Source organism: Panthera uncia (genome assembly GCF_023721935.1).
Source record: "Panthera uncia isolate 11264 chromosome C1 unlocalized genomic scaffold, Puncia_PCG_1.0 HiC_scaffold_4, whole genome shotgun sequence".
Lineage (NCBI taxonomy): Eukaryota > Metazoa > Chordata > Mammalia > Carnivora > Felidae > Panthera > Panthera uncia.
The window spans coordinates 103,604,732-103,632,001 of record NW_026057585.1 but is presented as its reverse complement, the minus strand read 5'-3'; the positions used below and the strand labels follow the sequence as shown (position 1 = coordinate 103,632,001).

General features: G+C 59.3%; 1 protein-coding gene across 2 annotated transcripts in view; it reads left to right on the top strand.

The window, feature by feature from the left end:
- The window catches only part of PRKCZ (protein kinase C zeta), a 97,950-nt gene that overhangs the window by 62,777 nt on the left and 7,903 nt on the right, over positions 1 to 27,270 (top strand). For both annotated transcript variants that reach the window (XM_049618246.1, XM_049618247.1), the window contains exons 5-12: positions 2,233 to 2,318; positions 6,859 to 6,990; positions 7,959 to 8,037; positions 9,511 to 9,563; positions 12,235 to 12,423; positions 15,223 to 15,320; positions 25,210 to 25,296; positions 27,060 to 27,195. In XM_049618246.1, the coding sequence (XP_049474203.1) occupies positions 2,233 to 2,318; positions 6,859 to 6,990; positions 7,959 to 8,037; positions 9,511 to 9,563; positions 12,235 to 12,423; positions 15,223 to 15,320; positions 25,210 to 25,296; positions 27,060 to 27,195 (860 nt within the window). The remainder of the gene's footprint in view (positions 1 to 2,232; positions 2,319 to 6,858; positions 6,991 to 7,958; positions 8,038 to 9,510; positions 9,564 to 12,234; positions 12,424 to 15,222; positions 15,321 to 25,209; positions 25,297 to 27,059; positions 27,196 to 27,270) is intronic.

The window sequence follows — 27,270 nt, the reverse complement described above, 5'->3', positions numbered from 1 at the left end:
GGAGTAATGCAATCGCTAGGTCATGGAGGAAGCAAATATTCCTCCCCACAAATATCGGTGCTATGTTATCCCCCCCTCTCGGAGAATAAGCAGCTTCTAGGTTGCTGTACGTCAGGGTTGTGGGAGATTAACCTGGGCCCAGCGCTCAGGCATCGAGGATACCGAGGTGCCTTTGGGTTTCCCTGATTACTCACGAGGTGGGGCTTCTGGTCATTTTCATTCACTGTCTGTCTTCTGTGGAATGCCTGTTCTTGTCTTTTGTTCATGTTTTTCCTTTGTTAACTTATGGAACTTGTGTGTGCATCCTAAGTCACGAAGCCTCACCACGTGTGTGTGCTGATTCTCTTTGGCTTCCCTGGTGGCCTCTGGCTGAACATCCGTGCTTGTTTTGATGCACTCAGGTGCACTTGCTCCTTTTTCTACTGCCTTTTGTGTTTTCAGAGTTTTTCTCGCCTTCATATTAGTAAGATCTTCTCCTACGTTTCCTTATAGAATTTGTTGTCGTTTTGCTCCTCGTGTAAGTTCTAGTCTTTTGAGGGGACAGAGCTGTGTGTGGAGTGAGGCCTATGCGGGCCACGTGCAGCCCTTGGTCTTGTCCCCTCGGTGAGTGTGCCTGCCTGCTGTGCATTCCCTAATGCCCCTTAGCCTCTGCTAGGACATCTTCGTGTGTCTTATTTTGGCCGACTTTAACCAAATTTGAAGGATATCCAGTTGGGCATATTTTTAGACATATTTTAGGGCATATTTTCCGTGTGGCAAGTGGGCCGGAATCAAGAAACCCAGAGTGTTGGTGCTGGTGTGTCCCCATCAGGCCAGCTCAGTTCCCTCTGTATCTCTGTGTCCCCTGGTCTGTGTCTGTCACTCAGTGCTTTCTCTCTTCAGGACACCTGGGGGTTGTGAATGCCACATCCAGGGAGGGTCAGGGGATGTGATCACCATGCGTGGGGACAGCCAGACCTGTGGACATCAGCACCGACCCGCCGCCAGCCAGGCATCCCTCAAACCAAGGCAGGTGGCCTGGAAGGGCTGGGTCTGGCAGGGCATGCCTTGTCAGCTGGGCAAAGGCCCTGGAGGTCACCGGGGACTCCTTAAAGGCAAGGGACACATAGACTGAGGGTGGTACTGCCTCCTGTGGACTCCAGGCCTGAAGCCCAGGTGTGAACTCGCAGGGGGAGAGCAGGAAGGTGGAGGCTGGTGCCACCTCCCTCCAGGCCCTGCTCTTGTCCGGGAATTGCTGAGAGCCTGTGGCGGGAAACCTTTGAGGGGTCCTTGGGCAGCGCGTGGGCCTCTGCCAAAGCCCCAGCTGCCCGCCGGCTGTGGGGCTCCTGCCGCAGAGGAATCCGACTTCTTGTTTCTTGGTCTCCCGCTTAAAGGGAGGGAGGCAGGCTCCGAGTGGCCGTCCAGCCAGAGCTGCTAATTTGCTTGTTTTAAAAACATTCCGTTACAGCTTCCACATCGGTGTATATTCGTGGCACTTCCACGGCTCATGAAAGTGGCTTTCACTGCGGAACTTTATAAAAGCACAAAGCTTCCCGTTGTATCCTGAGTGTTTTGTTTGTACCAGCGTTTGCCTCAGAGTGTTTGGAAGGAGCGAGTTATGAGCATTTTTAGGGAAGAATAAAACCAACGGTTCTAGTTCCCCAACTGGCTCTGGCATTTTTGATCAGCAGTGTCCTTCTTACAAGTTTACATTATTGAACGTGTGTTTTGAAAGCGACGTGTTGGGTAACGCTCGACTCAGCACGAGCGCCCGGCCTGTCTGCCCCACCTCTGCCCCGAGATGTGTCAGCCCGGGGACACCGGGAGGGGGTCTTGTGTGTCCGGGTGGGCAGGTCGCCCGGCCGAATGCTGTGTTTCTGGCTGACCGTGGACTCCACGTGGCAGCCGCAGCCCCTCTGTGGATGGTGAGACGTGAGCTCACGGCCCCTCTGAACCACATCCCAGTGTGGAACAGGGGGCCTGGTTTCCGCGCCGGAGGAAGGAGGGTGGAAAGGAAAACAAGGAGGAGGGCTTGGAAGTGGGCTGGCCTCCAGTGACGTTCTGGCCGGACCCTCTCGGGGGCCGCCCGGCTGCTGTCCTCCCTGCCAGGGTGGCCGCCGGGCACACCGTCGCGCCAGCCCCTGGACGGAGCGGCCGTCACCGCGGGCTGACGGCCACCGGGCTCCTGTCCTCGTGTGGGGGGGGCGCTGGTGGCCGCGGGGCTGTCCTTTACCCGTCTTCTATCCTCCCTAGAGTCCGTCTACCGCCGCGGAGCCAGAAGATGGAGAAAGCTGCACCGCGCCAACGGCCACCTCTTCCAGGCCAAGCGCTTTAACAGGGTGAGTGCCGCCGACGCGGGGCCCGGCCTGAGCAGGACCCTTCCGCGGAGAGTGGGCGGGGCCGCGGAGGCCGTGCCAGCGGGTTCCAGAAATGAGCCGTGGTGAGGCTCTGGTCAGGCCTTTTCTGCACGTGGTGGCTGTTTGACGGATGCAGTCTGTGCATCTCGGCGTTGCTCTGCTGGGATGACACCAGCCGCAGCGCGTGCTCTTGGCCGCGAGGACCTCCTGTGTGCCCGGGGCCCCCTCACGGCCCGCGTCTGCCACCCAGGTGGGCCCGCTGCCCAGCCCTTCGTTTCCATCGTTCCTCTTCAGGACGCTGTCACATTCTCCAGGAATGATGTGGTTTGTGTGGCTTTGTGGTTGGTCCGCTTCACAGTGGGGGAGGGGGCAGGGGGTGCCTGCAGGTGCCTCACTGGCCAAGGCCCTTCACGTCCCGGGGCCGCCGGATCCCCGCGCCACAGACGGGGCTTAAAGCAGCAAGTCCTTCTCTCCCAGTTGCGGAGCCACAGGCCCCAAGCCGCGGCGTGGGCAGGGCTCTGCTCCCTCTGATGGCTCTAGTGGACCATCCGTCCAGCCTTTTCCAGCTCCCGGGGGCTGTGGCGGTCCTGGGTTTGTGGCTGCTGCAGTCCGATGTCTGTTCTGTCCTCACATGGCCTCTCTTCTCTCGTAAGGACGTCCGTCGGGATTAGCCCCCAGCTGATCGACTATGACTTCATTTTAACTAAGTACCTCTACAGAAATTCTTTTTCAAAATGAGGCCTCATTTGGAGGTTGTAAGGGGATGTGAATTCGGGGACACCATTCAGCCCGCTCCAGCAGCCACACGCGTGCTCACCTGAGGGCCTTTGCACGTGCTGAGTGCTGTGCCCGGTGCGCCCGCCCCCATGCTCTCGGAGCACGTGCTCTGTCTTACTTTCTGTCTCTTGGCTTGAACGACTATCCAGCTCCTCCTCTGTGCCCCCGTCACATATGCACCTGCTGCCCCCCACTGGGTGCAGTGCTCTGGTCACTGGGGCTCTGAACGTGGGTTCCCCGATGATTGGAGGAAGGTCAGCCAGGGGAGACCCAGGGCACTGTGTAGGGACCAAGAAGAATGGGGCACGTCTGTGAGGAATGAGAAAGACCCTGGGAACCGAGGTGGGTGGCGGGAGAGCACGGGCTCCAAGGAATGTGGGGTGTCTTGGGGGAGGTTAGGCATCACCAGCAAGCCAGTGCCTGAGGACAGAGGTGTGGCTGCATGAATAATGGACGCCTGTCACATCCCTGGGCCGACTGACTGGGTGTGGACGGGAAATTTTGTGAAGAAATGGAAACATCCCAACTCCCAGGGTGCGAAGCACCTGCCGCCCCCTCCCCGTGTTTATTTTACCAGCCAGCTTTGGGGCCAGGAGGCTTCTCTTTCTGCACATCTGGGCACCAGCTTGGTTCTGGACAGAGAGGGGTCTCGGCCAGACGGGACCAGCCACCTTTCGGGATATCACAGAAGGTTCTAGGAGTCCCGCTCTCCCATGTTGACTGCTGGTGAAACACCGTTTCTTCATCACAGCTGACTCACCGGTCCAAGACGAAGCCCACCCAGCCAGCAAGACAGGCCGGGGCCCGGCTTGTCCCCCGCCCCCCTGCAGATTTTAGGAGAAAACCCCATTTCTCTGATTGCAGGGTGCAGACCCTGACTCTGCTTTCCCCTGCCTGCCCCTCCTGCCCCTCCCCGTTCCCACCCTGTTATACATGTTCAGCTGTCCCCAGAGCCCCAGAGTGGGTTTCCCCACACACGGGGAGGGAGAAGGGAGCCTGTCCGAAGACCCTCGACTCAGATCGTTTGGTCGTTCACAGATGAGGAGGCAGATGTGTGCGCAATTTGGTGACAATTTTGGTTTCCCGCCTGACTGTCCTTGGCTCGACGTCCCGTTGCCTGAGCCCTGGCGGCTGGCTCCGTGCCGTTCACCGTGTTAATCACAGGGCTGTGCACTTCAACTCCACCTGTCACTTGAAAGGATGTTTGCAGAGCCCCGCGCTTTGTTCTACAGGACTCGGCAAGACCTACAGGCGAAAAGCCCCCGGAGGTCATTTCCTCCGTCCTCCTCGGCAACTCAAGGGCGGAAAGTGAGTGAACTCAGTCACACCGCCGGCCATCTTCCCGAGGCACCTGCCTGGATCGTTATTTGCCTTCGACATGACGTTTCTTCTAGAACAATGAGAAAAGGTTCCATTGGTGAATCAAAGGGAGAGATCCAGCGAGTTTCTGGAGAAGAAATGAAAACCTCTGTCCTGGAGCAGGAGACACGGGCGGCATGGATGGGGGGGCACGAGGGCGAGGCCCCCTCTGCAGGATGCGACTGATGGTCAGAGTCCCGCCCTGGGAAGCCCCGGGGCGTGAGCATCTCTGGCAAATGCCCGTCGAGGATTTCTCCTAAGCTTCTTGGTCCCAGCGACTAGAACGGGGGTTAGCAAGCAATTCCTGTTAAATCCATGTTGAGGGCCGGAGAGTAGATACCTTAGACTCGCTGGGCCACAAGGCCTCTGTTGCAGCCACCGCCCCGTCATAGTATACTAGCCACAGGCAGTGGGTCGACAAACGAGTGAGGGCCTGTTCCAGTAAAACTTTATTTGGAAAAGACAGGTGGTGGTCCTCATTGGCCTGCCCCTGGACTAGGGATTGGAGTTACCACTGGCTAAACCATCAGGCCGCGAGAGGAGCAGGTCTGGGGCCTGGCGGGAGCCGCCTTTCCCACCCCGCAAGAAGCAGCAGAAACCCAGACCAAAGGCTCCGACCTCAGATGAGCTCAATATGGCCCAAAACTAGAAAGGATGATGCGAAATCCGAGCAAGGGCCAGGTTCGGTGGTGTGTAAGGAGACTTAAAATGTTTTTACCCCATTAACTTATTAATTCATGTGAATTTCAGAGAATCGTGGCTCGGGGGTTAGGTTTTGATTTATTTCTTCGTGATGTCTCCTGAAGTGTTAACCAGTCAAACACAGGTCTGAGATCAAGAGCCCTTGCCAACGTGCGATAGCCTCTCCGGACAAGTGAGGGCACGCCGCTGCTGGTCAGCGGCTGGCCCGGCCCGGCCCCTGCTCACCTCTGGGAAGGAATGTGTTACCTCGCAAAGGCACCGGTCGGCTGTGAGTTTGCCCCTATCCGCGAGCCAAGCGTTGCAGATTAGGTTGTTCAGGGGTGACAATGGGAAGGCTGCTCGTGTTGGTGGGTTACGTAAGAAGGTGCTTTTGTTTCATGGCTTCATAAATGGTGTTTGACAGACACACGCGCAGAAGAGAGTGAAACCCATCTTCATACCTGAAGCTCCTCCTTTGAATGCGAAGCTGGGCTTTTACCCGGCTTGAGACCGTGGCCCCCGCGGCCGTCCACTGCGCCCCGTCCAGGCCATTCCCCGCCGGGCCCACCCTCTGTGCCTGCCAGCTCGTGGGACAGACGCTTTAGGCAACACGGAGGACTCGGAATAAATTCTTCTCTTTCCTGTTTCCGGAGTTAAAATGACGCGGGGTGTGTGAGTGTGTGTTTGCTTAACCTTAGCAAACGTGGTTGGGGCACCTGTGTACCAGGACCAGCCCCCTCAGGCCCTGGTTTCCGAGCTGGGTGCTTCGCTGGTGAGGAGTCGGCTTCTTGTGCCCGTGGCCCTGAGCACAGGCCCACGGCCTGTCCGTGTCACCCCGATCCGCGCCCCCCCCCCCCGGCCCCCGCCCGAGTCCACCCATCAGAGGATTCCATCAGCCGTCGTGAATGAACTACAGTACAGTGTGGTCCTTCACGGTTGTCTCCAGGAGCAGAGACTCTCTCAAAAGAAGGGAATTTGTTAAAAACGGCAAAAGAGGCTAAAGCCTGCCAAGGAGTTCAAGCCAGGAAAGACGGTCGCGGGAACCCGGCAGACGTGCGGCCACGCGTGTGACCGGGTTTCTGAACACACTCATCTTCGTGCCCTTTCAATAGCCCAACGTGAGGAAAACATCACCAAACCAGCTGACGATTGCCATTAATTTCAGCTACTTAGAGCTTGAAGAACGAAGATTGACCGCGGAAAAATCTTTAAAACTACCAAAAACCCAAGCAATCGCAGGCTGCCCCTAGCGGCCAACACACGACACGTAATGCCGGGCAGAGTTAGTCTCTCTGTGGCCGTGCGGGGGAGGTGTGTGGATGCCCCCCGCGCCCCCCTCAGCCTGGGTCACTGCACCAGACGGGGCGCCACCCTGTTCGGCACACGACCCGGCAAGGGCTGGAATCCCCTCCGGTCCCTGCAAGCAAGGGGGGCCTTGCCCGGGGAGGGGTCTTGTCACCCCTGCCGGAGCGGGACCCCATGGTTCCCCCGGCCTGGGAGCGGACCCAAGCAGGGGGCTCGGAGCTTGGGCAGAGCCTGGTGCCCGACGTGACCCACTGGTTGGGCCACCTCTTGTCTAGCTCCCATCATCGTTCGGGACATCAGGGAAGGTGCAGCGTGCCCCAGTGCTGAGCTGGGTCCCCTGCATGAGGCGCGGGCCTCAGGGGCGCCCAGGCCCTCGGCGTGACGGCCGCTGTCCTTGCAGAGAGCGTACTGCGGCCGGTGCAGCGAGAGGATATGGGGCCTCGCGGGGCAGGGCTACAGATGCATCAACTGCAAGCTGCTGGTCCATAAACGCTGCCACGTGCTCGTCCCGCTGACCTGCAAAAGGCATATGGTGAGTGTGGCCCAGATTGGGCCCCGGGGGCCCGCGGGGGGGGGGGGCAGCCTCGAGCCCACTGCCCACACTGACCCTGGCGGCCCTCAGTCCCCCTCTGTCCAAATAGGGTCCTGCCGCCAGCGAGGCAAGAGGAGGGGCTGGGACGGGGCCCCTCTTCCGAGCCCTGTGACCCCTAGCACTCGTGGCGGGGGGCCTCCGGTGCCCGCTGCCACTCTGGCACGAAGGTGCGGGGCAGGGAAGGCTTGTGTGGACCCCAGGCACGAAGCAGCTCTCGAGCAGAGCAGAGGGGAAAGCGCCATGACACTCAGCACGCCAGGACCTGCGCCGTGTGACCCTCACCGCCAGCCCGCGATCCTGGAGTCGGAGCTCCCAGCCCTTTGAGATGCTGTTCGTATCCTTACTGAGCGTCCAGGCTTGCTTGTGCTCCTGGGCCTCTGGCCGTCACCCCTGATGGGACAAGAGCAGAGTCCAGACCTTGTTGCACCCCGATGTTGCTGAGCCCTGGGATGTGGGGTCCCGTAGGTCCGCGTCGGCCTAAGAAACGAGGCCAGCCCCACAGATGTAGTCAGTCGGGGGCCGAACGATGCCAATGCCTGGAGCCCGGTGTCCGCCAATAGGGGGCTGTGGCAGGGGTGACCTCAGCCTCCTGGGACTCTGATGCAGCCGTGGGGGCAAGGGAGACTACCAAGCACTATGAACGGATGCCCTGCTTTTTAAAGCACCTGCTGGAAAGGTCACAGTGTGAGGTGCTGAGTGATCACCCTACCTGTGGAATCAGGAAATTTCTATGTGGGTCTCTCCACCTCCAGGGCAACAATGTTACCAGGTACACTTGTGTAACATGTATTGTCACACACGCTACAATGTGTATACCAGAAGAGGTGATCCTAGAAAGTCACACGGTATCTCCAGAAGCTACACTGTGACACCTGACCGGTCACTTTGTAATGCTCATGTCTTCGCAGGATTCTGTCATGCCTTCCCAAGAACCTGCAGTAGACGACAAGGACAACGTGGACCTTCCTTCTGAGAACACCGATGGAAGTAGGGGCTGCTTTCTTCCCACTCGTGGAGCCCGGGCTCTCCGCCCCGGAATCCCTGCTTGCCCGCCATTCTGACCACACCTCACTGCGGGGCTGGGGATGTCCCCAGGGCCTTCCTCATCCTGGGCAGAGATGGCAGGGTGGGGTGGCCTTCTGTGGGCACGCACATCTCTGTGAGTGGCTGCCATAGGAGTCGGGGTGGGCGTTTTCCCTCGGCACCGACCGTGGGAGTTCTAGAAGTTGTTTACGGTGGCACCCACCCTGGGCAGGCTGCTGCGTCGAGCTGGTCTCCATCCGTGGAAAGGCCTGCTGTCAAGGTGGTTCTTGAGCTTCTGTAGGATTTCGTGGGGGTTTGGGTGGGGGAGAGACTTTTGTTTAATAGTAAGAAGCATTCGGAGAATGATTTTGAATACTAGTTGGACTGATAGCTTAGCTCTGAGCTCCCAAAGTCTGTGGATTATTATGAGAGCTTGGAAGTGTCCCTGCCCTCGAGTGGTGAATGTGAGCTCTGCACCCTGAGAGTCCTTGAAGGATGAAATGAGACCACAGAAGATAAAGCATTTAGCACAACGGCTCACACAAAGCAGACAACAACCCACACACTCACCCACCCACCCACCCACCTACCTACCCATCCAACCATCCATCCACTTATCTGTCCATCTACCCATCCACCCACCTATTCATCTGTCTACCTGTCCACTCATCTATCCACTCACCATCCATCCATCCACCCCCCCTACCTATCCATCCACTTATCCATCTGTCCATCCTTCTGTCCATCCATCCTTCCGTCCATCCATCCAACCATCCATCAGTCTATCCATCCACCCATCCACCCATCCATCCATCCATCCATCCATCTACTCATCTGTCCACCCACCCACCCACCATCCATCTACCACCCATCCATCCACCCATCCTTCCATCCATCCAACTATCCATCAGTCCGCCAGTCCACCCACCCACCTATCCATCCTTCCATCCTTCCTTCCTTCCTTCCTTCCTTCCTTCCTTCCTTCCTTCCTTCCTTCTGTCCGTCCGTCCATCCATCCATCCACCCACCCACCCACCCACCCCATCCATCCATCTATCCATCCACCATCCCCTCTTCTGCCCGCCTGCCCACCTATCCATCTGCACACTCTAAGAACAGTGTCTGGAAAGCTAAATACCACAGTCTTCTTGAAGTTACTTCCACATGAATCGCTGAGAACATGTGTCACAAATGCAGGTTCCCGGGCTCCACCCACAGAGGTGTAGAGTCAGCAGGTCTGGGTGGGACCAGGAAGCTGCATTTTCTTATGACTGTGCGGTCAGCTGTGGCCACTCCGTGATTCGCCCTGAATGCTGCAGATTTGGCCTGGGCCACCGGTGTCTCCAGAGGATCGAGGGGCCCTGGGTTCCCCTGTGTGTCAGGCTACATTCCTGACAATGCCTAGAATGCCCTGTTTTTTCTTTCTCTCTTCACTAGTTGCTTATATTTCTTCAAGCCGGAAACATGACAACATTAAAGATGATTCTGAGGTGAGTAAATGAGATGGCTCGTTAGTGTTTCCAATTTTTTTTTATAAGTTCATTAGCTCGTTTCTGGGGCAGTTATGGAAATTTAAATAGGAACTAGACAGGCTTGGGAATGCTAACCTGTCTAACCTCACCGTAAGCGAGGGAGTGGTCTGCGGACATCTAGGGTGATGTTCACTCAGGGCTTCAGGATGGAGTCCCACGGAGGTTCTAGCATTTCGCGCAGAAGGGATCTCCAGAGCATTAGGTGGACAGAGAGCGAGCGTGTGCGGCTGACAGGAGCCACTGCTCAGTCGCAGGCGTGAGGGTGCAGCGTTCACTGCATGGTTCTCTCAGCGACGGGGAACTGGGGGATGAGGTGTCATTGGCCGGGCCTGTGTGAGCCCAGGCCGCGGGCTGGTGTGAGCCTGGGTCAGGGGACCTCTCTGACCTCAGAATCCTCTTCTGTCCAGTTTGGGTAATGATCACTCCTGGCACACACAGGAAGCTTTCCACGACACCAATCAGTGGCGGGGCTCTTTCCGCATCGGTCCAGGGTGGCACAGGCCATCCCCGCCCCCACAAGGGAGCCCCCATGCTCTTCGGCTTTGAGAAAAGGAGGGAGAGCTGGTCCCTGGCGGGTGGGGTCGCTAGCTTTTTATTGTCTCCCGGGGTCCACGTGGAGGAATCACCCTGGATTGTTCTTGCCCTTTGTCCTGTTTCGGGCGTGTTTATGGCTGGGCGGTCCAGGGTCAGAGGTAGATTGATAGATTCTTGCCGAATTTGCTAGTGAGTTGTTCTCCCCTCACTCCTAAGGTTCAAACGTTGCGTTTTCTCCTGTCTCCTGTCACAGGACAGGCGTTCCCGTCACTGGGAAATTGGTACCTCAGGAAGCAGCAGGATGTTGGCACTGCCCGCGTGGGGCACGGGGCCTCTGGCTTTGGGGGACGGGGTATGCAGTGTGGCGAAGTCAGTGTGTTGGGGGGCAGTGAGGAGTGGGTGGGCGCCGGCCCAGAACCTGCCTGCAGAAAACAGGCTGCTGGCCTGTCATGGCTCAGTCTTGCTGGGGCACGTCCTTTTATGAATCCCCCAGAGGCTCTTTGGGGCGCAGATGTGGCAACACCTGCTGCAGGGTCAGTCTCCCCAGTGCCCCCTCTCTGTCCAGACAGCAGAGTGGGCCCAGGGCTTACAGCTCTTGAGCTGCAACTTTTGTCGGATTTTATGTGCATCAGACCCTCCCTTGATTTGTCTGTTGTACCGTTTCCACACCACCGAGCAATTCTCCAAGTCTTGGGGGACCCTGACCAGGTGTCCTACAAATCTGACCCCCCTCTACCTGGAGCTAGTGTCAGACCCCAAAGGGAAGGGCTCAGATACCGTTCACGCATCCCGGTGGCCACCTGCGTGTGCTTCTGACCAACCAGCTGTAAATCGGGGTTCCCACGACCCTTTCCTTGGGTTCAGTTAATTTGCTAAAGCAGCTCACAGGACTCAGGGAAATATTTTGCTTCCTGGATGCCTGGTTTGTGATAAGAGTAGATCGCTCAGGAACAGCCGGATGGAGGAGGTGCACGGGGCCAGGGCTGGGGGAAGGGGGCGGGGTGTCCGTGCTCCATCCAGGCCAGCTCCCCGTGTCACCAACCAGAAGCTCTCCAGACGTGGTCCTTTTGGGTTTGTGTGGAGACTTCGTAACAGGGGCGTGACTGATGAGTCCTTGGCCATTGGAGAACGGGCCCAACCCCGGCCCCTCTCCCCTCCCCGGAGGTCAGGGGGTGAGGCTGAGTTCTGACGCTCTATAATAAGCAGGGGTTGGTAATCACCCCCATCTTTAGGTGGCCTGGGCTTCTCAAAAGTTGTCTCATTAACATTAAAAGAATGCCTTTTCTGTGAGGTAGGGAGCTCCAGGGGTGTTGGGAACTCTGTGCCAGGAATGGGGCCGAGACCAACATATTTGTCAGTATAAATCCCAGGGTCACGATTTACTCCTTCTGTCCCGGGAAGCCTGCTGCTGCCCTTTTGTGTTCCACCCCGGCTTTGGACTGAGAGTTTCGGCTCGGCCCTGTGTGTGGCTGGCTCCGGGCGGTCGGTGGGGCATCAGATGATTCCAGTGAGTGAGGAGAAGTCACACAGACTCCAGTTCGCAGCCTCCGTCCACAAAACCTCAGGACAGCTCTGCCTTGCTGGGACCACAGCTCTCCCAGAGTACCTGATAAATGGCGCCCAGACTTCCTGACTTTCCTTGCTGGTCATGCCCCGTCTGGGATGAGTCAGGAGCACTTAGTTACCCCCTGCTTCCCCTACAGATACCCTTGCCAGAGACAGTTCTTAGGAGGGAGGCTTCTGTTTTTAATCGGATCACCTTTCTCTTTCATTGTGTATTTCCAGGAGTCCGAACTCGGGCCTTTGCAGATCTCAGCTAGTTCTGCTCTGTAGCCCCCGGGGAAGCCTGTCCTGGGGAGGCCGGCCCCCGTCAGCCACGTGCCCACAGAGGGCCGCCTGTGGCTGGCGACTGGGCCACGGTCTGCAGAAATGACGGGCTTTCGGAGTGGCGGGACTGGGGTGGTCTTCGGGGCACAGAGTTGCGGCCCGTGAGCAGAATCGTGCCCTGAGCTCCAGGCCACGTGCAGGGACCCGTCACCCTCCGCGGGGAGGGGGGAGGGGTCCCGCCCTTTCCCACGTTCTGTCTCGTCCTCAGGACCTCAAGCCGGTTATCGACGGGATGGATGGAATCAAGATATCTCAGGGGCTCGGGCTGCAGGACTTTGACCTGATTCGGGTCATTGGGCGCGGGAGCTACGCCAAGGTGCTCCTGGTGCGGCTGAAGAAGAACGACCAGATGTACGCCATGAAGGTGGTGAAGAAGGAGCTGGTCCATGACGACGAGGTGAGGGCCGGCGCGGGCTCGCGCCTCCTTCGCGGGGACCTTCGGGCTCCTGGGCTTTGTCCCGTCAAGGGGAGCAAGACACTCGTGGCAAAATTCACCGCTGCGGCCACGTCCAAGTACACGTTTGTGTATACTCGGTGCCTCGTCCCCGCCGTCTCGTTCCGGGCCGTTGGCACCCCCAGAAGGAAGCCCCGCGCCCGCCGGCCGTTGCGCCCGCCCCCCGCACCACCCATCGGCCTCCTGTCTCTGGCCCTTGCGTGTAGTCAGAACTGCATTGCCTCTTATGCCTGAGCAAGACTCCGTTTGGTGAGCAGACCACACGTGGTCTATGTGCTCACCTGTTGGTAGCGACCGGGATTGCTTCCACCTTTTGGCGACTGTCATTCGTGCCGCCGTGAGTGTCCACGTACGGGCATCTGCTCCTGGCCCTGCGTCCAGGCCTTTGGGGGTCTTCCCGGGAGCGGGGGCGCCGGGGCGCCAGGGTTCCTGGTGCTTAGCTATTCGAGGAGTCACCAAGCGGTCCCACGGCAGACGCAGCATTTCCCGTTCCCACCAGCCACGCGTGAGGCTCCCGCTTTCTGCGCACCCTTTCCAGGAACTGCTGCTTCCTGTTTTTCGATTACCGCTGTCCCGGCAGGTGTGAGACGGCAGTGTGCTTTGCATTCCCGTGGTGACTCCCTCCGTGGGCCTCTTGGCTTCGTGGACGTTGGGTCTTTTTCCCTCGCACTTGAGTGCGGGTTCCACGTCTTTGGCTCACAGGTAGCAGTGGTCCTGGGACTCCCAGCCCTGTAGCGCAGCAGGCGGCTCGGTGCGTGTGGGGCCAGAGCACCCAGGAAGGCTGCCCTGCCCGGGCCCCGACTCGTGGTTTGGAGGGAGAAGGGGGGCTGAACTGGAGCTTTTACTTGCTCTGCCAGCAGGGTGCATTCGTGCAGTGCACGGACTGCCCAACTGGCCCTTGAGTGCTAAGCTCACAGGTGAGGAGACTGCGGCTCAGAGAAGCGGCGGCTTGCTACCACCTTCACTGCTGGCCAGCAGCACTGCAGGATGACTCCAGACGCCCCCTCCCAGCACCCTGGCCAACTGGAAAGTTAGTGGAATGTGTGAGGTCAAGTTTGTAGAATTGAAAGAAAAGGTCAGGAGAGACTTACTGCTTTGGTTCATGCTTGGCGTTTTCAGATCATCCCCTGTGGCCCAAGGTGTAGCGGTGGGACTTTTAGGTGGTCTCTCGAGAAGAGCGGGACTCTGGGAGTCAGTGAGTGGGAGCTGAATGTGTGTGAGCGTGTGTGCACGTCCACGTGTGCCACGGGCGTGTCGCTACGTGTCTGCCCGTGTCATGGGCGTGTCTGTGTGTGTGCAAGACTTCGTGTCACATGGCTGCCTGTGTGCGTGTCTGCGTCTGAGGGAGACCCCGGTGTCCGTGACCGTGAGTCTGGGCTGTGGACATCAGGCGTAGGGGCACCGCAGTGGGCTGAATGGCGACCCCTGAAAAGATACGTCTGCATCCTAATCCCTGGAGCCTGTGAATCTGGAAATGGGGTCCTGGCAGATGTATTTAGGTTGAGGATCTTGGGGAGATCATCCTGGATTGTGTGGGTGGGCCCTGAATGCAATGAGAGGTGTCCTAGAGAAAGAGACAGACAGACAGAAGCAGCACAGACACCCAGGGAAGCCGATGTGGTGACGGAGGCACGGGAGAGTCAAGAGCCCCACCCCCCCCCCTTGGCCCACCCCCATGTCAGGCTTCTGACTCAGAACAGAGAGTACGAGTGGGGAAGTTTCCAGGCCCTGGAAACTCGGGAGCCTGGCAGCAGTGGAGTGGGAGACCCTGGCGGCTGGACTCTGGGGGGGGGGGGGGGGGGGAGGGGAGTCTCGGCCACTCACGAGGGTTTTCGCCTGAGCACCTGGGGACCCAGGCCCCTTTGGAGCACGGATGGCCAGGCTGGTCGGGCGCTGCGGGAGGCCTCCTCTGCAGTGCGAGATGCCCGCTGCGGCTACCCAGCACCCATCGCCCGAGCGAGTCTGGAGCTCAGGGAGAGGTGGGCTGGGAGCGCTCTGCATGGACGTCAGGTCTGCAGCCGGTGTGCACAGGGGGTCTTCTGGGGGAGAGAGGGGGCTCCAGACTGAGCCCAAGGAGGACGAAGCCGACATGGTCGTTGGTCCACTGAAGAGTGCACTCTTTTGTTTGCAAAAACCTTCAGGGACAGGCGGCGCCACTCTGGACACATTCCTGTCCCTCTCGCTTTCTCAACCCCTAGGAGGAGAGGTTTAACCTGGAAGTTTGGGAACCTCATCTACCTCTGCTTTTGGGGTTGGAATGGAATCAGTGCTGTGGAATCATTGTGGCTCTAGAGTAACTTGACTTTGCAGCTTTCCCCCCAGTTCCAGCGTGGACTGGGAGGCAGATAGCCTGTGGCGGGAGCTGGTGCGAGCCATGGGATGGGATACTGGGGAATCTGCTTAAGCAGCCATCCTGTTTCCTCGCGTCTTAAGCGGAGATGATAATACCCACGTGCCAAGGCTGCCGTGGGGAGCACTTGAGGCAGTGCATGGAGAGCCTGCAACCCAGAGGCCAGCACGGAGCTGGTGGTGGAGGCAGGGATGTGGTGATGGAGGTGTCATGGTGCTGATGGTGGGGATGGTGGGGATGGTGATGGTGATACATTTCTTAGTGGGCATTTTCCTTTCCTGTGTGCACTGTCTTCTTACAAGCAGAGGTGAGAGACACGTCTCTCTTGCCCCCCTTCTCCAGGATGAAGGGTGTTTGGGAGCCTCATTAACACACCCTGGTTTCTATTTCAGGATATTGACTGGGTGCAGACAGAGAAGCATGTGTTTGAGCAGGCATCCAGCAACCCTTTCCTGGTCGGCTTACATTCCTGCTTCCAGACAACAAGTCGGTAAGAAAACGAGCATGTTTCTAAGAGTGCTGCTTCCTGAATTGAACTACGTGGAAACTGAGTTGGCATAAGGTTTTCACTATCGTATGTGAGGTTCTCTGAATTGCAAGCATGGGGCTTCTTCTTTGGCTCATCAGACTAGCTTTGTTATTCTCATTAGCTGGTGTCATATTAAGTAAATTTCATGCATTTGAACCTAAATTATTTCACTGCATTTATAAAATATTTGACGAAAACATCCCACTGAGTTGAGTCTAGGCGTATAGGCGTTGGGTCAGGTGTTGGGATGCCACTGTGGGCAGGAGGTGGGTTTCTGTGCTCATAGCTCTTACCGACAAGCAGAATAAATAAATAAATACCAACGGCTTCACTCATAAACTTAGGTGTATAGGAATCCTACTGTTTTAAAAGGCCTGGGTGGCTCAGTTGGTTGAGCAGCCGACTCTTGATTTCAGCTCAGGTCATGATCTCACAGTCATGAGATCAAGCCCTGCATCGGGCTGCACGGCGCGGAGGCTGCTTAAGATTCTCCCTCTCCCTCCGCCCCAACCCCACTCGTGCTCACTCGCTCTCTCTGTGAAAAAAAAAAAAAAAAGTTAAACTAAAACAAAAGGCTTGAAAACTACTGGTCTAGGATAGTCAATATATATTTAGAATTCTTTTCAGCCAGTTGACTTGAACTCACCCAGTTTGTTTATTTGAAAAATTATTGACCACATTCTGTGTCGGGGTCTTCCAGACCACCCCCAGGTTCAGTGATTTAGTGGGAGAACTCATGGGACCGGCACACAGTAGGACTCAAGGTGAAGATTTCTTGCTGTGAACGGGTATAAAGCAAAACTGGCAAAGGAAAGAGACGCCTGGGGCCAAGTCAGGAGAAAAGCAGGCGGGAGATTCTAAGGGCAGTCACACAGGATGCCCGTGCTCGTCCAGCAAGGAACTGTGACAGCTTGGGGTGTCTGCTGGGGGCTGACAAAGGGGCGCCCTCCACCTGGCACAGAGCAGAACTCTGGGCTGCCGGAAGGCGAGCAGGTGTTGAGCAGAAAGCATACGGTCGGTGCCCAGCGGGGCCGCCCTCCCTGATCGGTGGCAGGAGCTGCTACCGGGCAAGTCAGCCGAGGGCCAGCCTTGCAAGCAGGCCTTTCTGAGGACGACAGCGTCTGTCCCGCTCGAGGTAACTCAGCTCAGCTGTAAGTCAGGCCGGCGACTCCTACAGTCCCACGTCCACCCGCAACTCCCTTCTGACCTTCAGTCCCCTGGCCCACCTGGACTGGCTGCCACCTGTGTGTCCAAAGCACCTGGGATAAATGACCTTGCCCTTGTTCCCTCCCTGGGTCTCACTGATCGCACCTCCTCAGTGTGTCGCAGATTCCTCTGTTCTCTCCAGCCTGAGCCCCGGCCTCTTTGGGGCCTCGGGTCTCTGTTCCCCCACGTCGCGCTCAAGCCATGTTTGGAAAACACAGATCCAGACTGTCTTTCTCCTGCCTCGAAGCTTCTCTGGCTACTTTCCCAGTTGCTTGTGCGATACGATCCGGGCTCCTCCCTGGCTCCCCCCCCTCCCCCGCCCCGTCCCTTTGCCACTTTGCCAGGTGGTCCCAGCCCCTCCCACCTCCCCTCCTGCCCGAGAGCTTCTGGAAACGCCCGGCAGTCACAGATTCCCTTTACTGTGTTTCGGTACATTCCCTCCATGTGTCCTTTTAGGCTGGCCGCAGCCTCTGGGAATCATGGAACACGCCCAGGGGAAGACAGCCCATCCCAACAGTATCCTTCCCGAATGGCGAGATCCCAAAAGACTTGTGTTTTGGTTAATTTCCCTGTACGAACCGCGGGGATGTGGATGTGGGAGGCCAGACTTCCAACTTCACTCCCATTTTTGCCTGGAGCACAGCCCTCGCTGCCCCCGGAGATGGCCTGGCGTGTCATGTGCCCAGGTGGACTGCTTGTCCGTTCGGTGTCTCTGTGACCCCTGTGACACAACCTCATGCCCCACCGCTTTTCCAACGGACATTTAGAAGATCTGTTTACAGTGTTCGGGGGCAGGGGGCAATAATTAACGTGCACGACAGGTTTGTCTCTCACTTTCACAGGATCTGTCAGTCTGTCTGGAAGCACCAAATGCTTGGCTGCCTGGGCTGGGGCGTCTGTCCTGAGCTGTGTTCACGTACCTGCCTCCCCGACTGGCTCTGGCTCCGGGGCAGCAGTGGTGCTGGGCGGTTTTGTGTCCTGAGCACTTGGTTAACACCTGGCCCCTCGTAGGCAGGCGTGGAGTTTAAAGCATGTTTTGTAAAGGTACAATCAAGTCCCTGGTATGGGGATAAGAGAACGCGACTCACACATCAGCCGGGGTCACAGGTGTCACAGCCGGCTCGGAGGAGAGCTCCAGTTCCCGCGCGCACCTGAGCCATCCACGGCAGAGATGCGGACTCACGAGGGGAGAACCGCCTGGTTCCGGGCCCGGGGGCCCGGGGGTCCTTCCGGCAGACGGGCTGCCTCGCAAGTCGGCCTTGGCAAAGCCGCTTACACAGTTGGGAGGTCACCCCGATTCGCCGAGAGACCCCCTAGAGCAGAGAGCTGGGAGGACTCGTGCACGCAGCCCCCGGTTTTCTGCCTGGAGGCCCAGGCCTGCTGTTGGCGGTGCGACCTCGCACGGGGTCGCCTCTCTGTGCCCCAGTGTCCTCTGGGAATGGGGCTGCAGGGCTGCTGCCTCGTGGGGCTTCTGTGGGATTAGTAGGACACAGAGCCGTCGCCACGGGCCCAGCTCGTGGCCACCTATGCATGGATGTGGGCCCCTTTGAGGGCCTCTCTCCACGTGGGTGCTGTGCCTTTGAACAGAGGCACCGCCAGCGGGGTGTCGGGGCCCCGAGGGACAAGCAGCCTCCCTGTTGCGGTCGGATGTCTGTGAGCACTGTGCCCACAAACCCTCCCGCCAGCAGGACCCCCCCAGGGACTGAAGTCAGGAGCCGTGCCGAGGCCCCAGCGTGCAGGGTGGGGGCGGCCGCGGGGACAGGACCCTTGGGGGCAGCAGTGCCCGCAGACACCACAGGATGATCAGCCACCGGAGCTGTGGCTGCCTCTCGGGGCGGCCGCGTCCGTGCTCGTGGCTATGCGGAAACCCCAAGTTTTACGGCTCGGCAGCAATATCGCCGCGAACGTCACGAAACAAGTGCAGTCGTGTCGTGATACAAAATAAACACCTGCGTCGCGGAGGGACCACGTCAGCGCTGCACCGACCGCCCGTCTTCCAGCGAGCGGCCAAAATCAACTGCAAAATTGCCTCAACAGGAGTTGCTTCTGTTTGAGCCGTTCCAGGAAAAATGGGCTAACGTGGCTATTTTTAGCAGCCCCCCCATGAAGTTGTAGTCTGGGGACACTTTTCTCACTTCGCGGGATCTCAGATCTCAGACGAGCACGCTGCCGTTACGCCGTTCGCAGTTAACTGGCTGTTCCTTGTGCCTCGGTTTATCGTCATACTCTCACTCTGCGTGGGGGGCGTGCTCGCTCGGAAACAGAAGGAGGCTGTTCCACCCTTGTTTGTTTAGGGAAGAGCCTCGTGCGCTCTCCGCCGACCTAGACACTCGAGTGAATTGCTCTTGGTTCAAAGTGGTGTCTAGGTAGTAAATGCCACTTAGCCAGTGTTATTCTGTGTGCTCTTTATAAACTGCACTCGAATACTTGCCTTCAGCTCTGGAGAGATGTCAGCCGGGACTCAGTAATGGCCCCGGCTCGAGGAGGGACCGCAGTGCGTGAGCAACGGCCCGGGAAGGCCCTGAGAGCGGGGGTGAGGAGGGGGCTGGAGCTCGGCCCTAGCACCTCTCCGCGGGGCGGGTGGCAGGGATGGGTCCCAGGCGAGCTGGTGTGTGTCAGGAAGGAGCAGGAGACTTGTAGATGTAAGGGGCCGTCCCGAAGCTGTGCGCAACCATTTAGGCTCCGGGGAAACCGAGGCGACGGCAATTCCCAGCGAGGTGGTGTTGTGCTGGGGAAGCCCGAAGCCCAGTCCCCGGGAGGGTTGGCAGCGTGGGGTCAGGGCATGAGCAAAGGCCCTGTGGGCACACGGAGGCCTGAAGGGAAGGCTCAGAGCGGAGCTGGGGATGAAGCGTGTTGCCCGATGCCAGGCGGGATCCCCAAGCAGCCCCGAGAGTGGGGGAGAGCTCCCGTGCATCACGTGGTTGTGCACACGGTGGCGGCCGGGGGATGGTTGGCGAGGCGAGAGGCGGCTGAGCAGAGGCAAACCGTGTCCCTGGGGGCTGGGGGAAAACCAGGCTGCCTCGGGGCCGTGGGATCAGAGGGAGGCCGTGAGCAGGGCAGGAGCATGGGCACCTCCCCTGTGAGCGCGTGAGCCACCGCGCATTCAAATTACAATACGCTTGTCAGAGTCATGATTTAACGTGAGCCTGGAATTAAAGAAGCAGGTGCCACGTGGTGGGGGGGGGGGGGGGGGGGCAGGGGCAGAGCCATCGATGCATTTGCTCCTTTTGTACCTGGACCGTCCGAAAGGGTTAAGATTTGGCCCTGACTCGGTTCCCAGGGTGGGACTGCCTGGGCCCTGGACCCCCCAGCAGGGAGGGCGCAGTGGGGGGAGGGTCGTTCAGTCCCACCTGCAGGAGGTTTTGGGGGGCTCTCCGCTTTACCTTCACAAGCCCAGGTAGACGGCACTGCTTTTGGAAACATCGAGGGCAGTGTTGATGGACCGTCTCGAAGCCCCGAACGGTGAGGGGCCCTCAGGGACCAGCATCCGTCCCCAGGGCCTCAGCGCCGAGCCCTCCCGCCACCGGGGACCATACACTGCTCTTGTGTGCAAGCGGGTGGTTGTGTCTGCCTCATCCAGAGGTGACCGGTCGCTTTGGGGCCAGGACAAGTTGGGGGCAGGCACGTTATCGCCGTGTGCTTGAGGACAGAGGAGCCTGGGCACAGGCCATGCTCTGCGGCATCCTGGGACTGTCCCCTCAGCACCCGGGGACCTGACTCGGATGAGGCCATGAGGCCAAGTCATCCTGGCCCAGGACAGTTCTCACTCGGGCTCAGTCGAACCCAGGGCTCCTCGTGTCCAGGAAATTGTCAGGACAGACTGTGACCTCAGAGGCCACAGAAAAGAGTAGCTTCTTTTAAAAACTTTATGCAATTTTATTTTTCTATTTATTTAGTTATTTAAGCCATCTCCATGTGGGGCTTGAACTCACGACCCCGAGATCAAGAGCCACACTCTCTCCCGACTGAGCCCTCCAGGTGCCCCTGTGCAGTCTTAAAATGCAGAGAAACGCCAGGTGGGGGAGACAACTCAGCGGACCCCCAGCGCCCTGGATTTTCACTGTCACACTTTTGCGTCTTATTTTTTCCTTTCTGCTGTTTGCTTTTTGACGTGGGTACAGTTTTCTCCGTGCGGAGTCTCCACTCCCTGGTGTCGTTCCGGCCCGAGTTCTTTCCTCCCCGCAGAGCGGCCGGCTAAGCTTCGCGCCCTCCTGGCTTTTCAGACGTGTGGTTAGAACGCTGGTAGACGGGAGGCCGCCCCTCGCTTCCCGTCCACGCGTCGGTTCACCTCTTTCTCTGATGACGCGGCCCGTGCTGCCTCGCGTGGGCGGCGCGTGGCAGTGGGCGAGCCTGGCCTCTTCCCGACCTCGTGGGAGTGTTCTGATGTTTGCACTGTGAGCGCATCGGCAGCTGCTGTGGGAAAAGTGGCACCAAGCCACCTGACGAGTGTCACACAGATACCTGCTCCCGCAAGAGGCTGGGGAGGTGGGAGACAGCAGAGGCCGGTGTCCCCACCTGCGGCCATCACACCGGGCTCTGCATCTGCAGAAGGGGTGCCTCGCCTGCCGGAGCCGTCCCCTCCTGACGCTTGGACGACTGTCACCTGGTCTCCTCCAGGGCCTCCCCCGGGAACCTGGGCTACAGTTTTCAGGCTCCCAGCCCCAGGAGTTGCATGAAGGTTCCGGACAGGCCAGTAACCAGCAGGGATAGTGGCCTTGTTTCTAGTTTACCGTCCAGAAAGAACGTGGCCGTGGGTGCCCGGGTGGCTCAGTCGGTTGAAAAGCAACCTGAGTCAGTTCAGCTGAGGTCGTGACCTCCTGTTTTGTGAGTTTGAGCCCCGCGTCGGGCTCCGTGCTGACCTGGGAGCCTTCTTGGGAGTCTCTCTCTGCCCCTCCCCGCCCCACACACAATAAATAAACATTTTAAAAATGAAGAATAAAAGTAAAAGGGAGAAAGAGCGTGTCAGTGTCCCCGTCATGTCGGGACGCAGCCGTTACTAAGCCCCTGAGCTGTGCCGTCACGAGGTACACGTGGGGTTGACGTTTGCTTGACTCCCTGGGGGACAAGGCCACGTCGTGCATTGTTGCTAATGTGCTTTCAGATTTGGTTTGTGGATGGTTCTTCTGGGAGTTTTCACCAATATCCGTTCCGTACGCTTCTTGCGCCGTCCTCGCCGGATTTTTGAGTTTTCTCTTGTATTCTCTAGAACATTCTCAATTGCGCCGGTGTCTCTTGGCAGGACCTCGCGAGACGCCTGGGGCTGGGGCTGTGGAAGGAGCCGCCGCCCCCTCTGCCTGCCAGCTTTTGTTCGCATGACTTTTACGTTTTCCTGGCGGGAACGCGCTCCCGCCGGCGTCCTGCGGCCGCTTCGCGGCGGTGGCCTCTCCTGCTTTGCTTTGCTCCGCTCCTCTCCGCTCCGTGCGCAGGTGGCCTCCTGAGCGGTTGTGTGTCCCTCTCCCGTGTGAGGACGCCTGCCCCTGCTCGGCCCCCGCGTCCCCGGGCCGAGCCTCCAGGCCCCAGCCACGGGTGGGTATGTTCTGCAGTGTCTCCCGCTCCGGAAGCTTCCGCCTCTTGCCGGCACCTCTCTGCCATCTTCGACCTGCCCGGTCCTGCGGGGCTCACCGGCCTTGCCTCCTGCCTCCCCTCCTTGCCGTTCACCACGAGTTCTTCTTTTCCTCTGTCCCCCGAGCGGCTTCTCCTTCCTCCCGGGACCGTTCCCTCGGGGGGGGGGGGGGGTGCGACGGCCCCCGTGGTGTGGGAGAGGCACCTGCAAGCGGGGGTTCTGAGCCTGGGGTCTCGGTGCCCCAGCGTCGTGTGACGTCAGGTCTCGTCGACAGCGACCGTGACCCCGAGGGAGTCCTTTAGCCTTGCAGGGCCCCGGCCTCCCGCGTGTGAAGTAGGGGAGGGGTAGAGCTTTGCCTCTCGGTCACCGGGCGGACCGTTAAGGCGCGATGTGCTGAGGTCACTGCCCGAGCTTCGGTGAGGCCGCACGAGCCCTCCTTATTTCTCCTACCAGGGGCCTGCACCTTCTCTCAGAGGGTCAGACAGTAAGGATTTTCACCTCTGAGGGCCGCTCGGTTCGTGTCGGAAGTGTTTGCCGTGGTGCAGGCAGCCCTACACAGCACGGAGACACCGACGCTCGCCAGTGTCCCGATAAAGCTTTATTTACAAACAGGTCGTGCCGGCCCCTACCTAGTTCATAGTTTCACCCCCTGACCCAAGCTCGCTCTATCCTGTGGCATCGGTGTTTCCGTCTGACTGGTTTGGGGGGCTGGGGGCTTTATTCCCCAGGGGTGGGGAGACGTGGGGGAGGGGTTGCTAGGTCCTCGGCTCTGAGGAGTGAGTGCACGCTGGGCTCTCGCTCTGAGGGTCTGTGGGGGTCCGTGGGGGTCCCATGCCCGGGTTTACTGCAGCCAGCGGGGCACAGCCCCTCGGTCCCCCTCTGGGGGGGTCAGGGCAGGGTTAGGCGCTGACCTGGGCTCCTCAGTCCTGCTTCCTTCCCTTCCCGGTGGCGGACACGCAGGCTGGGGGGAGTTGGGCAGAGGTCGGCCATCCGATGTTGAAGGGCCGCCCCAGGCCTCCTCCACCTGTCGCCGGCCCCCCTCTGGGTTGGGAGGGGCTGTGGGTGAAGGGACTCGTGCCACACGGGAGCTGCCCCGCGTGCCAGGCGCCCACTAGCGGGAGGTGAGCCCTGTGACTCTGGTGCAGTTTTGCTCTGAGGAAACGCCGAAAGCAGTCTTAGGTTTATCTGTAGACCAAAGACGGGGAAAAACATAGGTCTGCCGCCGCCTTCGCAAAGAAAGCAGAGTTCCTCCTCCGCTGGGATTGGGGCTTGATCAGCTTTGGAAAGTGAACAAACCCCTTGACCTGGGAATTACCCCAGGACCACAGACCAGCCCAGCCTGGCTCTGCCTCCCCTCAGATTCCCACGGCTTTTCTCTGGGTGGAAAAAGGAAACTGCCTTTGCTTCCACTGCTCCGTTTTTAAACGTCCCCTCCGTTTTTCGGCTCCTTAAAGCTCCCGATGCTCTCCCCAGAGTTAGCGTGCCGTTATTCTCTCTGGCCGCGGCGTGGGTTTGCATCATCATCTGACGTCACCGCAGGCGGGCCGGGCCCCAGCAGCGTTTCCCAGGGAGCACAGCGTTGGGGTGAACGTCGCTGCTGGGGGTGCAGGCTGTCAAGGGAGCCGTATCGCCTGGGGACGTGATTCCTGGTCCTTGTGGAAAATCTCTGCCCTGCATCTGAAGTCACCCTCAGGGTTAGAGGTCCGGGGGTCTCTTCCCAGGGGTCCGATGACCTTTGCCACACTTCCGCCCTGGTGGCCGCCTGTGCAAACTGTCAGAGCCAGATGGTGGCGTGAACCCTGTTGCCTCTGCTGCAGCGTGAATGCCAACACACAACACACACGTGAGCGGGTGAGGCTTTGTGGGGGGGGAGCGTCACAGACGCAGCCGAGTCCGTGGGGAGGTCCAGGTTTCTGCACCAGATGCGCCCTTTGGAGCAGGGGAGCGGAGTGAGGGTTGACTTGCCCCCCCGCCTCGGGCCGGGTGGCCGGGGCTGCTCGGGCCTGTTTCCATCTGCGGATTCACAGATTTCGGGCCGTTGCTCTTGTAAGTGTGTAAAGTGTGTGTCAGAACCTTGGTAGGTGGTCTGGAGCCCGTCTTCTCCGGTCGTGTGGGCACCTGTGACCCTCCCACTCCCCGCCCGGAGGAACCATGATCTGCCCTCAACGGGGTGTTTCTGGAAGATTGTGCATGAATTTAACTTTGAAAACGGCATCTTACCGAACTCGAGAAAGAGGTCACGCAGTAGGAACCACGCGGTAGCTGGCCTGGAGACCGGGACAGCGTGTGGTCTTAGTTCCTTAGTCGCGGGGTCACACAGGGTCACTCGGGCCCCCCTGCCCAGCTGCCCCCAGGCCTCTCACCATGAAGTCACCCCTGCGCCGGGGCTGTCCGTCCGGTGTCCAGCCCCCCGCAACCTCGCCCGCCGTCCCTGGTGCCTGCTCACCGCCCCGCCCCCATCCAAACCTCCTGGGCTCCCGCCCGGCAACAGGGCACCTCCTGTGCCTCCCTGGGGTCCACCCGGACTCGGCGGCCAGAGCGGTCACTCGCCGGACGTCGTCACCCCTCACCTGGCCTGTGCACCCGCACACCGCTCTCCTGTCCCCTCTGCCTCCGGGGTGGCCCTGCAGCTCCATGACCTGCGTCTGCCCTCTTGGGACACCTTCCCCAGCCACTTGTGCACGTGGTGCCCTCCCTACCCGCAGTGGCTTCTGCCCCCGCCCCTGCCGTACCTTCACCTCCTTTACCCTAAGGCCGGCCCGTGGGGGGAGTGCTTGCTCCTGTGCTGAGGGACGTGAGCGGCTGAACGGGATTGTCACGGTGTTCTCTGTTGGAACTGAGCCCACGCCCCCCAGGATGTTGCTTCAGTGACCCAGCTCTTCAGGCTGGGCCGCATTCCTCACCCGGCGAGAGGGGTCAGGTGACCCAGGGGCCTCCCTCCTCATGGGAGGAGAGCTGACGTGCCCGCAGCCTGGCTCAGCGTTCCTGGTGCCGGGGATTCCCCACGTTGAACCCCCACTAGTGAGGCCCGCACGGGCCGCCCTGGCGTCTCAGCCCCAACCACCCTCTGTCTCCCTCCAGGCTGTTCCTGGTCATAGAGTATGTCAACGGCGGGGACCTCATGTTCCACATGCAGAGACAGAGGAAGCTTCCAGAGGACCATGCCAGGTGGGTGTGGGCAGGCGGGCACAGGCCGGCAATGAGCTGGGAGGGGCCCGGGGGGGCCCAGCAAAGAGGACGTTGCTGTCCCCTGCCGAGTGTCAGACTCCAGAGCCAGCTGGCACGTCGCCCGGAGAAGTGGGTGCTTCCTAGGCGAGTATGTGCGCACAGGGACACCGCCGAGCTGTTTTTCCTTTTTCCTGTTTCCAAAATGGGGGGGGGGGGCACACTCCTGCTGGGAACTCACCTGAGTGGGCATCATGGCCGCCGCCTCTGGTTCTGGTTCACGGATGCACGGCGATGGCTCTCGGAGGAGAATAACCCATTTCTATTGAAGTGACAGTGACTCTCGGGGCCACCCACGCCGCCCGCCCTCCGCAGCCTGGGCCCTAAGTGTGAATCTCCTCTCCACCTCCTTCCTGTTTTCCATGGTTTTCCCTGCTCCTCCTCACCTCCCTTAAATCAACTCCACGCAGGGGCGCCTGGGTGGCTCAGTCGGTTGAGCGTCCCACTTCAGCTCTGGACATGATCTTGCAGTTTGTGAGTCCAAGCCCCGCATCAGGCTCCGTGCTGACAGCTCAGAGCCTGGAGTCTGCTTCAGATTCTGTGTCTCCCTCTCTCTCTGCCCCTCCCCCACTCGTGTTCTGTCTGTCTCTGTCTCAGAAATAAATAAACATTAAAAAAAAATCAATTCCATACAGTGATTTTGGTCACCTTACATCCTTTCCGGGGAAAGGCAGGTACTAACCCAGGAATGGCTCGCTCCCCACACAGTGGCCTTTTCTTTTGTATTTATTTTTTATTTTCTTGAAGTTTATCTATTTTGAGAGAGATCGAGAGGGCACACGTGGGGGAGGGGCAGAGAGAGAGGGAGAGAGAGAGAATCCCAAGCAGGCTTCGCGCTGTCAGTGCAGAGCCCGACATGGGGCTTGATCTCACGAACCGTGAGATCAGGACCTGAGCCGAGATCAAGAATCAGATGCTTAACCGACTGAGCCCCCCGGGCGCCTCACGTTTTCTTTTTCTTTGATTGTGGTAGAACAGACGTAACCCCAAATACACCATTATTGCCAGTGTAAACGCACAGCTCAGGGACGTTAGGCACATCCACACAGTCATGCGGCCATCCCCACCGCCCGCCTCCAGAACTTTCCATCTTCCCTAACTGATGCTCTGCCCCTGTGAAACGCTGGCCCCCAGCGTCTCCCCAGTCCTCCCAAGAGACCTCGAGAGTGGAATCCTAGGCATGTGTCCTTTGAGGACTGGCCAACGTCCTCAGGCTTCATTGTTGCAGCAGGCTCAGGAACGTTCCCTTGTATGGAGGGACCCCGTTTTGCTTACCCGCCCGTCTGACACTGCTCCCGCCTTTGGCTTAGGTGACCGGGTGGCCCGGTGACCGGGTGGCCCGGTGACCGGGCCCTTCGGGACGCTGCATCGTGTGGCATTCCCGTGTTAGCTTCCTGAGGACCCTCCGTGCTGTTCTCCACGGGAGCGCCCACCGGTCGTGCTCTCACAGTCCGCTCTCCACGTCCTCGCCAGCGTGGCTTACTTTCCGCCCGTCTCTGAGAGTGGCCACCCTAGCGGGTGTGTGGTGGTCCCGATCTGCGCTCCCCTAACGTCTGGGACGCCGAGCGCCTCTGGCGGTCTGGTTGGCCCCACGTGCTGGATGAGCACGAGGACCCCAGGGCGTCGGGCGTCCCCCCAGCTCCCGCTCTGTCTGGACCCGGGCCTCTCGTCCAGGCGCCTCGTTGACTTTGCTCTGCTGCCCCCAGATTCTACGCCGCTGAGATCTGCATCGCGCTCAACTTCTTACACGAGAGAGGGATCATCTACCGGGACCTGAAGCTGGACAACGTCCTCCTCGACGCGGACGGCCACATCAAGTTAACGGACTACGGCATGTGCAAGGCGAGCACCCGGCCCCCAGGGCCACCCCGCCTGCCCCTGGAATTCACGGTCGGCATAGCACCGTGGCCGTCTCAG